At 46.3% G+C, this 12,891-nt stretch overlaps 2 protein-coding genes across 6 annotated transcripts in view; both read right to left on the bottom strand.

Annotated features, from left to right (window-relative positions):
* Positions 1-8,116, bottom strand: part of LOC139990786 (uncharacterized) — a 36,383-nt gene extending 28,267 nt beyond the window's left edge. Inside the window, exon 1 of one of the 2 annotated variants that reach the window (XM_072010294.1) lies at positions 6,061-8,116. In XM_072010294.1, coding sequence (XP_071866395.1) covers positions 6,061-6,484 — 424 coding nt within the window. In that variant the 5' untranslated portion in view covers positions 6,485-8,116. The remainder of the gene's footprint in view (positions 1-6,060) is intronic. The other variant, XM_072010293.1, reaches the window with a different exon arrangement.
* Adar (adenosine deaminase acting on RNA) overlaps positions 1-12,891 on the bottom strand; it is a 115,469-nt gene that overhangs the window by 28,267 nt on the left and 74,311 nt on the right. The window lies entirely within an intron of this gene.

The following is a 12,891-nucleotide window of genomic DNA, read 5'->3' as shown; positions in this document are numbered from 1 at the left end:
ACAAAGACAGAAAAATATATTCTACAAAATTCACAGCAGATTACATCTGAAATCTGTTCACATTCGTAGCTTTGCTACGTATAAATCGATCGTACGTTGGTACATTGTAACATGAAAATCGAACGTTTTCAATGAGAACGAAGGAACCGGTGAAAAATGTTGGCTCGCGAAGAATTTACTGTTTCCAGACGAGGGAAAGAGGGAAAGACGGAGGGCGTATAAACACTTAACATCGCGGGGAACGCCAATGAGCCGAGAGAAGAAGGTGACTCGTTCCCTTTTACCCGCCCACCGTAGGTTCGTGCATGATGTACGATTTCCTGTCTTATGGGTCGTACAATAATAACGAAATGTCAGGAGTGTACGTACGATTTACTTCGCGTTACCATACAAAGCCACGACACTTTAAACAATGATCTATGAAAGCTGCTGCCCGCACGTCTCGTCCCGTCACTGATTCTGAATGAGAAAAAAATCTCGTCTCCCATTGGCTACCTGCGAACTCGCTGGGAAATTGTGAATGGCACTATGGAGTCGACCGTTCTCAAACTCGAGGAATTTATTCTCGTAATAAGGATATGATGGCTCGTTCTATGAACATATTGTACGTATTGTATTCGAAAAAGTTCAATGAAGTAGCTGAAACTGTGTAGGCAGATGGTAGTATTGGAACTCGAAGAAGACAACTGTGACAGTTTAACGAACTGAAAATGTCGAGGTCGGTTGGTTTTGACAGGAAGGTCTGCCACACTCAATGCGCCGATTACATAACGAAGGGGTTAAGCGAGGGTTCAAACGCATCGAGGGAGGCGAACCTTCGCGAACCAACCACTTGTTAACGCATCCAACTTGAATGCAACTTTTTCAAACCGCAAGAATTAAACGACCAGATGAACGACTAGAAAGAATGAAACATACGAGTTTGCGTCTCGTAACTATAATATCATTTAACACTAGAACTACCGATAGTTAACACGAAGCTATTTCTACCAAAACCAGCGAAGAAAATAACTGGTTTTTAAAAAATACTTAATAATGGAATATTTTTATATTTATTGATTTATTGCTTTCTTACAGAAGGAATTCCATGTTATGTAGTATATTTTTGGTATTATTAATTCATCTGCGATCATGATCCCTAAACGAGGGTTGATACATTTATAAAATTGTAGAACCGGTCATTTTGATTTGTGTGGTATTTCTAGTGTTATCATCTAGCGATGTAGCGATCGATTCGGAATTTTCCTGATAACTGATATCATCGTATCGAATGATACGCGGTAAAAATTTAAAAAACGAGTGGGAAGTTGTACAAAACGAGAAACCTGGTTAATTGGGGTTCGATAAACAGATTGCAGGACCCTTTTACACTTTGACAAGTACCGGTCATTTTGATTGGTGTTGGTATAAGTAGCCTTGATGCAAAATTATTTTGAGTTTGAATACGCAAAAAACAAAATAAAATTCATTATATTATTCTTGTAATCATCGTTGCGAAAGTCATTACATCATTATGAAAAAAAATATAACATGAAGTAGGAATTTTAAAATAAAATTGTAAAAACAGTCAATTTAACTGATGTGATAGTTCTAATGTTAAACAAATTGTTGCTTCTTACCCGAGCACGAAATGTAAGATGTAATTAGAAGCAACGATAAGATATAATTAGAAATATGCAAAACTGAACGGTTACGAAAGCTGCTGTCACAAATTTCACTTTATCGTATCTTGAGCTCAAAGTTCAATTTCTTGCTGTAGTAAAATATTCTGTTACGCAGGTTCTATAGCTACGAATGGATTGCTGGTTTTTACGCGTTTTTAGGAAATTGGAAGATGCAAAACGTACAGAGCGCACATGATACGTAGAAACATAGAAATTATCCAAAGTATGGTGTACTCGTTACAATATTTGGTACGCGAAACAATTTTCCACCAATGTGTATGTTTCATTTTTTAAATTATCTCCTTAAAAATATAAACGCGTATAAATATCCGCAGTCTATAACGAAACAAGTATGAACGACTATCCTACTGTTTGTCTTCCTTTCCGATAATCTTTCCGATCCTTTCTTGGGGGCAAGAGAAGGATAAATTGTTCTCAAATACGATTTCAAGCGTGATATACTTGGATTTTTATCAAAATTAATAAATAAAATAAGATTTATATATAAACGTACAAAAGTTGAAATTTCTTCGGTGGTTTTATACTTACAAGCAGTTATGAGATCCAGTGTACGTATTATACTATCAAGATGGCAAGCTTATGGAAGAATTTTTAAGGCTCGACCAATTTAAAATTCAGATTGATTCAGAGCGAAGATTCCCGTCTGTGTTACACATATCAAAAACTCCATATAGAAACGAATAATTCTATTTATGTACGAGGGAAAGGTTAGGCGTGGTCCAGCAACAATCGTCCAGCGCTCTTCTAATCGTTTCCTCTCGGAGGGGGATCGTTTGGGTTTCTAATCTTTCTTTTCGTACGAATTCAGGCCGACGGCGTCGACCCTTCGGTTTACCGAAGCCACTACACATAAACTACGCTCGAGTGTCCCAAATTGCTCCTAAAAGACATCACCGATCGCACCCTTACTTTTCCTTCCGATTCTCCTTTAAAATCGTCCCAAAAGTGTAAATCACGAAAGATCAAGGTCGATGAGGAAACTTTCGAAAGCAGACGAAAATATGAATGGACGAAAGTGCATCGCTGTTCACGAATACTAGGAAACCTACTCGTTGCATTTATTGGAAAATTCCAACAAATTTTACCACAATGTATTTTATATTTTACGTTACAGGACACACGCTACGATGGAAATGAATTACAATGGAAACGAAGATCACAAACTGTGGTTTCTTAAACTGCTCGTTTAATTGAAAAGGGAGGAAACTCCTAGATTTGAGATTGTACATTTTTTAAAAACAAATGATAAATCAATGAAGAAGAAACTTCCGTAAAAAGACCAATGGCTATGATAATCGATATTTTGAAGATATTTAGAGTGCTGGATCAACTTGTATTTAATCTCAAAATCAAATAGAGGGAGATTCTTGTTTAAACAGATCGATCGACGATATTCTAAATTTCAAAGTTGCTTCCCAGCCAAGAACAAAATTAAACACGTTGTATCTTTCCTATGCTTTTCAAACTTGCGATAATATAATTAGAAAAAAAAAACAGCGCAAAGCTTTCAACTTGAACTGATACTTATGAACGAACATCCGTACTGTATATGAAAGATTTATTTCAATTTTAAACTGAAAGGCAAATCACGATTCGCAGGTCTCCTTTCCTCTCGCCACAGTCAGCGTTTCTCGCCATTGTCTTTAAACGACACGCTCACGCCCGAGCTCGTTTCGCTAGCTTTTTTACGCCACTGACGATCGAGCCTCTTTCATTAATCGTCACGGTCGGCATCCTTAATGACATTACAGCGCGTCGGAAGATCGAGGACCGCGCTGTCTGACCTCTTTTCTCCTATCTTTCGCATCAACCCCTAATGTCTGCACGCGTATATCTATAGCACCAGTCATATAGATCGGGTATATAGTGTCACCCTACCTAGAGCTGTCATTCTCAAGTTTCTAACGTATGTGCCCTTTAATGTCAGAAATGTGCGCTTCACGAACATCTTAAAACACGTTTACCGTATTTTCACTCGTATTCTGGTACGTTTTTGTTCCACGTTTATGTCGTTTGATCTTGACTCTATCGATGTTTTCATTATCTTTGTTTCTATTAGGTTGTAGGTATACGAAACCTTTGATTTCTAAGGATTTATACAGATTTTTATATTGAATTTTATATTTATACTCATTGTTCATCGAATCTTAAAAATAATTACATATCTATAACATAGATAACAATAGAGAACAATTGAGGATATTTTGAAAATCAGTAGAATAAAAATTGGACATTTCATGTATCACATGCTGTATCGCATAATCTTCGCGACTGCGAGCTAAGTAATTAAGAGATCGATCAGACGTTCGAGTTTACATGTCCAACGAAGAAATGAAGAGAAACCTACGAAAATGTCACTTTTTCGTACTTCAACTTTAACATGTTTCTGTATCTTAGAATCTATTCTCTTCTATCTTCAGACGTAAATGACCTTCGCGTTCGTTTATAAATGAAAATCCTTCATCAGGTTATCGTACACAGGGCACCAAGTATCGATACTTTCCTTTTACAGTTCCACTTCTTTATTTAACCAACCACCTCGACCACAGCCGTATTAATCTGCTGTCCTTTTCACAGCATAGTCTATACGCGTTTGACGATAAAAAAGATATAACGGGCAACATTAAACGCGCTTATTTCTCATAGTACCTATACGGTATGCAGTCGTCGACGTTTGTAAAATTAGAACACGTATATTCACACTTCGCAAACAATAGACAGCTACGTCCGAAGGGTTAATCGCGTAATTAATCACCGGTCAACGTTATCGTTAATCTTATCTCCAACAGCGTGCTGTTCGTTCAGCAATAATCTTAATATTCACCCTTGTGTTCCAGTCTATTCGATAAAATAACAATCAACATTGTCGTTGACCGTCGATGATTAAAACGACTTTTATTCGTTGTCAGTGAAATCTTTCTCGATGGATGGCGGGCAAGCGGTTGTCGCGGTCCGACGGCAACATCGCGTTGATCTTTCGCTCGCGTTCGCGCGTTCTCATTCGCCGATACATCGTTCTTTTTCTTGTTGTTTGTTCGGACGCCAATCGAAGATACCCGTCACCAGCGAAGATCGCGAAAAAAAGCAGAGCGTTTTGCATTTGACAAGCGAAGCGGAACAAGGTGCAAGCGATTATTTGAGACATCGGAGAGCAAAATTGAAGTTACAGTTTTCTGAATACGAGTTTCCTTTGCGTCAATTTATACAAATGTATTAAATCTATTAACCGAGTAGTTGCTGAATCAAACATTTCTGTGATTATAGAGTTAGAAATTGATAGAAGAGAACCGAAATTATAGAATAAATAAAGACGGATTACGATTGGATTCCAGTCTTCGCAAGTATAAATATAATTTAATTTTACCAGAGACGATGTGACACATTAAGGAATAAAAGATTCATAAATACAGAAGTTATTACATCAAAATTATTCTCGTTGAAAACAGGTTAATCGCATAAAAGTGGAGGAACTCGTTTCTTCCAAATCAAGTCCACATAACATAACGAAATTAGTTACACTGAATATTATGTCCGCGATAGAGAATTACTCGGTTTATTAGTCCACTTTTGCTCTCGATGCCTCGTCGTAAAATACAGTCGGGTGAGAAATAGGTAAAAGCCATTAGTCCATGCTGGAGTCTTCGGATCCATCGACGTTGTCATCGATATGATCACACGGAAGATTCCAGGCTGTCGTTAAATTAAAAGAGAATATCTCTTACACTTCGTCTACCGGTCCACGATAAGACAATGGAAAGGAAACATTCTGTCTGCGAGTATCGGTCCGACGAACGAGAAAATCCGCGGTGCCAACGAGAATTCATAGTATATTTCAGAACAGAGGCGAAGTTAATCGCGGCAGGATCTTAACGGGGCCCGCGGTTCGACGTTTCGCGGCCAACACCGTCGACGTTGGAGCGATACACCCGAAGGCCCTCGAGCCACATTCGAGTGGTGACAAGAAACTTAATAGCCGGTCTTGAAATACAGGTTTCGACGTGTCGCTCGTAAAGATCGATTATCACCGAGTGTTTAGATCGGCGCCAATACCGGTAGCAACGTGTTGCCGCGCACCAAGAGGCGATCCAATCCTACGAAAAACTGTCTTCAGGCGCAGCTATGCCTACGCTGAGCGTATCCATCCTCGCGTTGTATTCGATCCATAAAGAAATTCCCGATAAGAAGCACGTAGCCGTATCGTGGACCACTCGACGCTCGAGGTTCTAGACTCTGCACTCTAGATTTAGTGGTGACAAATCACCGTGATCTGCTCGCTATTTCTATCTTCGAGGAGACACCTCCTGGAATCGTCTACGTGAAATGAATCCTAAAAGGCCTCGACTTACTAAGGTGTCAAACCGAGCGATAACGTTACCTGAAGGTGGTGGCGGTGGGTGGTGATGGTGATGGTGGTGATGATGGTATCCGAGTGCAGGAGGTGGCGGAGGATAAACCGCTCCCCAGATACAGGACGCAGCCGCAGCGGCCGCCACCTGTTGCTGATGATGGTGGTGGTGATGTTGCTGCTGTTGCTGTTGCTGTTGTTGCTGTTGATGTTGTTGTTGTTGCTGCTGCTGTTGCTGCTGCAGGAGCTGCTGTACCTGAGCGATGTCTACGAATTCTTGCAACTCGCCGTCGGGCTCCGGGCCGGTTTCGCGTAGCCGGCCCTCCGACGAGGGCACCACCGCGAACGGATTGCCGCTGTTATGCTGCAAGTGGTCGAAACCCGCGAGCGGATTCGCGGGCTCGTAATTGCTGCGCCCGGTCGTGTGTTCGCGGCGCATCGCCAGTGCCAGCATCTTTTCAACCTGTCGCGCCGCCGGCCCTCGTCGCGGTGCCAGTCGTCCACGTGCTCTCGCTCCTCTTGCCTTCTATCCGCTGCTCGCCAACCACCGACGGCACCCTGTACTCCTTTATTCTCGTCGACGATGACCACGACGAGGACGAGGACGATAGCCGCGATAAAGAGCACGAGCGTGGTAACGAAGAGGAGGCCAGGCTATCGCACATGTCACGACGTCACCGACGACGCGAGCGTCACCGTCGCGTCCGGTCGGTCTCTGTGCGCGCGACGGACGATCAACGGAGCGATTCGACGCGACAACCGGCCGCAGGAAGTCGCTGTTAGAGAAACGTCAACGAAATCACTGTCGCGATCGATCAGTTCCTCGTTCGACGAACAGGACACTCGCGGAAGCGTTTGGACAGGCCAGCGGACAGCCACCGCTCGAGATGTTTGCGTTTCCACTCTCGGGGACAACGGATAAAGAGAGATTTTCACGCGGGCGGTGTTCCAACGGAATCGTCGAAAGATACTTTTTTCTTTTCTTGTTTCTTCGGCCACTCGAACGACAGGTAGAAAGCGCGGCACTGGTGGATCAAATTTCTCCCTGTTAATCAGGAGGAGAAGAAAGCGTCGGAGAAATCTTTCCGCGACAGAGTTGCTGGTTGCCCAAAACTTTATCCGAAACTCGCAAACTTCCTAAGTGTCCAACGTATTACGGCGGATCCAGTCGACCTAGTGTCGTAATCGATCCGTCAACGTCTTCGTAGAAATCCAATAGAAACTATTGCCTCGATGGAGTAACAGGACGACTTTGACACTGGAGCGTTCTCAATTCCGCGCTACGGTCGGAAGTTGAAGGTTCGCTCGTAGTTCGCGCCCGATAAACCGACGTACCGGCGCGCGTGCTGCCCGGTATCGTATCACTGGTGGATCCTGCTCTTTCTCGCTCTGTTCGTCCTCTTCTCCTCCTCTTCTTCCACACCGAGTCGGTTCTCCCTTCCTCCCGTACGACCAGCCTGCCGCCGCCCGCCCGTCTCTGTCGCTCACCGAGCGTTTTCCGGTCTGGATCACCGGCGGACTCTCCCCGAGAGAGTTCGTTTCTCTTCTTTTTCCTTGGACGAAGGGGTCCACCAGCGACGTTCCTCTCGACGACTTTAGGAACTCGTACAACGTCGAGGAACAGTTCGTGGATGCTGGAGCCGGCGAAGCAGCCAAAGGGGTTCGCGATGGTCCGCGGTAGACTAATAAAGAGCGGCTCGCGCGGGAAGTGGTCGGTCGCCTCGAGAGAGCGCTCGCGCGCGCGGAGAGAGCGCGCGAGGAGGCTGCTGCCGCGGCTGCTGGTGCTCCTGGTGGTGTTGCTGCGGGTGGCAGTGACGGTGGCGGTGGCGGTGACGGCGGCGGCGATCCTCGCGACCGGCGAGACGAGATTCGCTGGCGTCACGTGTCGTCAACATCACCCCGTGCATACTCCCGATACTGTACACGCTCCTCACCTATACGCGGGCCTCCCCTCCTTTCCTTCTTCCTCGAGACGCCCTGATCCTCGTCCGTTGCCTCCTCTTCTCGTCCGAGACGTTTCTTTTTTTACTCCTCTCTTTAAAACGCACACGGCAACGCGCACCGTCTTCGTCTCCTCCGCTCCTTTCGAATCATCCGTCTCTCCCGCGTGTCTCTCCGCGATTTCCATTCATTCCTTTCCCCCGCCCTTGTTCCCGCCTCACCGCCGCCCCTCTTCATCGCGACAGCACGCCAACCTTCATCTCTCTCCTCTTCGTCCGTTCTTCTTCCACTCGTGATCCTCCCGCTTCGACTTGTCTCCTCGCGTGCTTCTTCCTTCCTTCTCCTACTTTTCATCTTGCCTCTAACCTTGTCTCGCTTATTCGTACACCGTCTCCTCCTGTGTGTTCCTCTTGCTCCTCTCGCGCGATGATTCCCTTCCTCGACGCGCGCGCTACGAAATCTCTCTTTCTCTCCCTTCTGTTCTTCCCTCCTGTTTCCTCTCGCGGAGGTTTGAACACCAACGCGTTCATCGCCGGTAACACTGCCAACGTTCGCCGGGTGACGTCACTGGCGTGGGCGCACCCCCACGCCAGAGAGAGCGCGTCTTTCTTTGCTTCTTTCTTCCTCCCTCCTCTTTCTCATTCTGCCTCATACTTGTCCCCCTCCTCTTCGACTTCTTCTTCTTCTTCTTCTTCTTCGTCTTCTTCTCTTTTCGCATTTCTCTTCGGCTTCGCGCTCGTCCTGGTAACTTCGCCTCGACTTATCTCCTTTCGTTGCTCGCTCGCGCGCCTCCAAACCACCTACCCGATCCCGCGTCGTTACAGACACGGCAGATTTCGACGCCGGAAGTACGGGAATCTTGCGGAAATTTTCGGTCCGGTCTGCCACGCGTCGCGACCTTGAAATTGGAGCGTCCAGAGAGAGGGACGACCGCGCGAGGAGAAGGTTGAGGTCGATACTCTCCCGGGTTGGATGACTTTTACCGTAAACACGCTGCCCCCGCGTCGTCCACGCTTCGTTCCTCCCTTCGATTCCGACTAGTCGATCCTTCGTCTCTCCCGTCGGACAAAAGCATCCTCGTGGAATAAAGAGGTCCTTGGATATTCAAATTTCTTTCGTCTTTGTTCTGTCCTAGCCGGACAAGGCTACGGCGGGTGCGCGTGTTCTGACGAACTGTCATTTCGAGAGCAATCGAATATGTAATACACATAGACTCTTATGTGTGTACGCATTTCGATTCTCAGGTGGTTCATTCGTAAAGCTGCGTTTAGAACAAGCGAGCAAGCGTTCGTTCGTTGTCGTTTAGTTTAAACGGCCATCGAGCGATCTGTTCGTATATTCATTTACGAGAAGATCTACTCGTCGCAAAAGTCCTCGTCACGAGATTTTAGATACCAGCAGCTCTTTAAGATACCACCATTGTACCACAGAATACGATTGCTAATAAAAGTACAATGTACATACAAATGAAAATGATTCGTTTACATCGGAAGAGCTGCTTCTCGCGACGAAACGTTAAAACGAGGAAAGAAGGAACATTCGCACTTTGATCATAGCCTAATGCAGCGTCTATCTTCATACATACTGATTGTCTACGAGAAAATATAGATAAAGATAAAGATGTTATAATTCCAAATATAATAATCGACGGATTTAATTCTGAATATTTTACAGATACAGAGATTCGTTTGTACATGGAATAACGGAGAAATGATGGCAACGAGCGCGAATGAGAGCGACGCGTATTTCGGCACGAGCCTCGCATGCATTATCTTTACGCGCGTAGGGATAAATATCCGCTTGGCTGGCACGTAATATTAGGGGCACAAGTGGTTCGTTAAGTGCAGGTTTCGACGCGTGCCAGAAGCGCGTCACGCGTATTACGGTTTGAAAGGCAGCGCGATGCTCTGTCTTCGGGCTAAACGAAGGGAAGAGAAACCGCAAAAAGCGATGCTCGAGCGAAAAGCGACACACTCGGAAACTGTAGACGCGTTTTTAGCCTGGTCGCTAATATACCATTTGAACGACACCATCGAGACTTCCTTCGCCACATGGACAGACTCGTTTCCTCGCCACGGTCTGTGAAAACTTTGAGTTAGAAATAGCTCGGGCGAAGAGAATCTGTCAAAAGATAAACTCATTCGATGTGAATTAAGATGGAGATAAGACGGAGAGATGTCCCTCGCGAGTTCCCATAAAGCAAAGATCCTATTCTTTAATTGAAGCCATTAAATTTCAAACATGGAATCCTAGCGCAGTGGCCGGTAACGAGACCGCGTTTACGAGCGTGGTAGCTGCAACTGTAAAAGCTAACGACGTCCTTCGCGCTAGCAGACACAACGTTCGATACGATTCGATCTTAATCTCTCCTACTCTTTCTATTCTCCTCTTTTTCCCTCTCGTTCTGCGCCGCGACAATTTTATCATTACGTCGAAGCAGAATTGCATGCGATGCTCGAAAGATAAGACCGGCAGAAGATGTCCTCCAGCGAGCATAGAGGTATCGAAACAGGTCAGTCCAGTTTTCGCAATTATGTCAAAACGACTATTCCGACGTGTATACCCTCTAGCTAAAAAGGGTTGCAACTTCCCCCCGGAACGTTCAGCGACGACCAGCGTCGGCGTCGTCGTACCGATCACCGGTGTGAATATACACGCAACCGCTCTCGTTGCCTCCATGACCGAATAAAGATACGAGGTCGCGAGCGACCGTGACTGAACGAAACAAGGAAAGAACGACGGACACCGGAGGGAAGAGAACAGTCACCGTGAGGCGGGACGAAAATTCAGCGGTATCGTATCGGCGTGTACGATGAAACTGAAACGAAGAACCGACACGTACAGCCGCGTCTCACCTGATCGATCGTTTAAAGAATCATAAATCCAACGATAATGATTTCCACGAGTGGCGAGCAACAAGGGATATCTGACACTATAATTTCTCGGTCTTCGATTACTCGAGTAGAACCTTTTCCCTCCTCTCCGCGTTCGCTGCGAACCGAGTTCTCCATTAACCGGTGTACCCTCGGGCGTTCGTACGATTTTTAAACGAACAAAAGATTCGTGGCGTTATTTCGACCCGACAGGTCCGTTGTAGCGATACCGCGGGAACAATAGATAGTCCGAAGATACGAGGCGCGTTCTCGATGATCGAGAACGTTGAACGAGTCGTGTATACGCGCGTGTATGAGAGAAACAAGGACCAAATTGAGGCGAAGAAAAAAATGTCGATCCAGGTCCCGTTTCGCGACTGGTCTAATCGTTCTCCTTAAACCGGCAGGGGGATCAGCCGGGTGTAGAGCCGCAACGGAGAACGAGCAAAGAGGACGATGACGGTGACGGCGATGGTGGCGACGACGATAACCGTGGTGGTGGCCGCGGCACAGGCACACGCCATATCTGGCGAGACTATTCTACGTGGGCTCGATCCTCGCCTCGGCTCGCCTCTCCCTCTCCTCCTAACCGAGCAAACACACCTTTTTAGCGGCATTACATTAATATCGTAATGGCACGGGATCAAGCGAACGAGTCCGCCTGCCCGAAGGCGCGCGCTCATCTTCTGCAACAGAGGAACGAAGAAGGAGAGACCAAACCTCCTCTCCTCTTCGTCTTCTTCTTCTCCAACTTCTTCTTCTTCTTCTTCTTCTTCTTCTTCTTCTGTTTCTTCTTCTTCTTCTTCTTCTTCTCTTTCGTCGACGACGTTCAAGCCTCCCCGCGGATACGCTAACTGTCTCGCGTCCGAGTGGATCATTTGTCTTCCTCAGGGAAGAACAACTGCGCATATCGCGGACTCCAGGGATTCTCCGTCGGCTGGCACGAGCCATTCTCTACACGGAGATGCTCGCCTCTCTCAGTGTGTTCTGAAATTTGAATAAAATTTACCGCGATTGTTCTTCGGGGATAGTACGACTAATTAATAGACGGAAAGCAAATCTTTTATTTCAAACGTGATTAACGATCCTCTTGAGTTTGACATTCTCGTTCTCGTCATTCGCCTTCGTTCGTATAGACGTGAATCGATATTTGGCGAAGACAAAGGTGTTTGAAATTCGTGTGCCAGTTGATCGATGTTCCCTCGGTGGATGGAGCACCGTTCAGAAGAGCAAAGCGAGCCACCTCCCGGCCAAGACGTCCCTGACGAGAGTATATCCGCTCTCTCGGAGAGACATAATTCGAAATTGTCGGTTGGGTCAAAGGGCAGAGCCCGGCTACTTGAGCGAGTTGACTCTGCCGGTCTCTGGGGTCACGTGCCACGGCTTCTTTACTTCTTCTGACGTTGCCTCTCCTCGCGTCGTCTTCGAGATTCCACCTCCCTGTGCGAGCGGATAGGTCTCTCCTGGATGCTCGTAACCTCTCATTCAACTCGTTATCACGGCCATTAAAAATCTCTTCATCGGCCGGGAAACGGCCGAATCACGTGAACTCGTATCTAAATCCTCCATCTTCTTGTTCTCGAACTTTTCACGTTCGTTCTCAATTTCCCGTCGGTGATCTTATCGACGAACACGGTTCGATGAAATAAAGCAGCTCTAAACGTCTGTACTATCAGGGATATCTCGCGTGGCTGATGGAGAAAGGGAAAGGAAAGAGGAATTCGTAAGATCTAACAAGACGACGAAGGGAGACGAAGAAAGAGAATGAGAGAAAGAAACAGGACAAGGCAAGAGAAGTCTGACGCGGTCCTGCAGCAGCCGAGAGAGCCAAAGTGACCTCATCGGATGTGGCTCTGATTCGCTCAATTCGTCCACGACGTTCCAGAGAGCTCGTGCGCGGTCGCGCGCATCAACGCGCCAAGGCACGGACGTGTCGCGCGGAAAAGGAGCCTTTGCGCGATTGCTATCGTCTTTGCCTCATTATTCCATTATGATGGCGTGTGGCGTGTGCCGTACCCCATTCGCCCTGATTGCCAGCGCCTTCTCC

Source organism: Bombus fervidus, chromosome 9 (assembly GCF_041682495.2).
Source record: "Bombus fervidus isolate BK054 chromosome 9, iyBomFerv1, whole genome shotgun sequence".
NCBI classification, from domain to species: Eukaryota; Metazoa; Arthropoda; class Insecta; order Hymenoptera; family Apidae; genus Bombus; species Bombus fervidus.
This window is presented reverse-complemented; position numbering and strand designations above follow the sequence as displayed.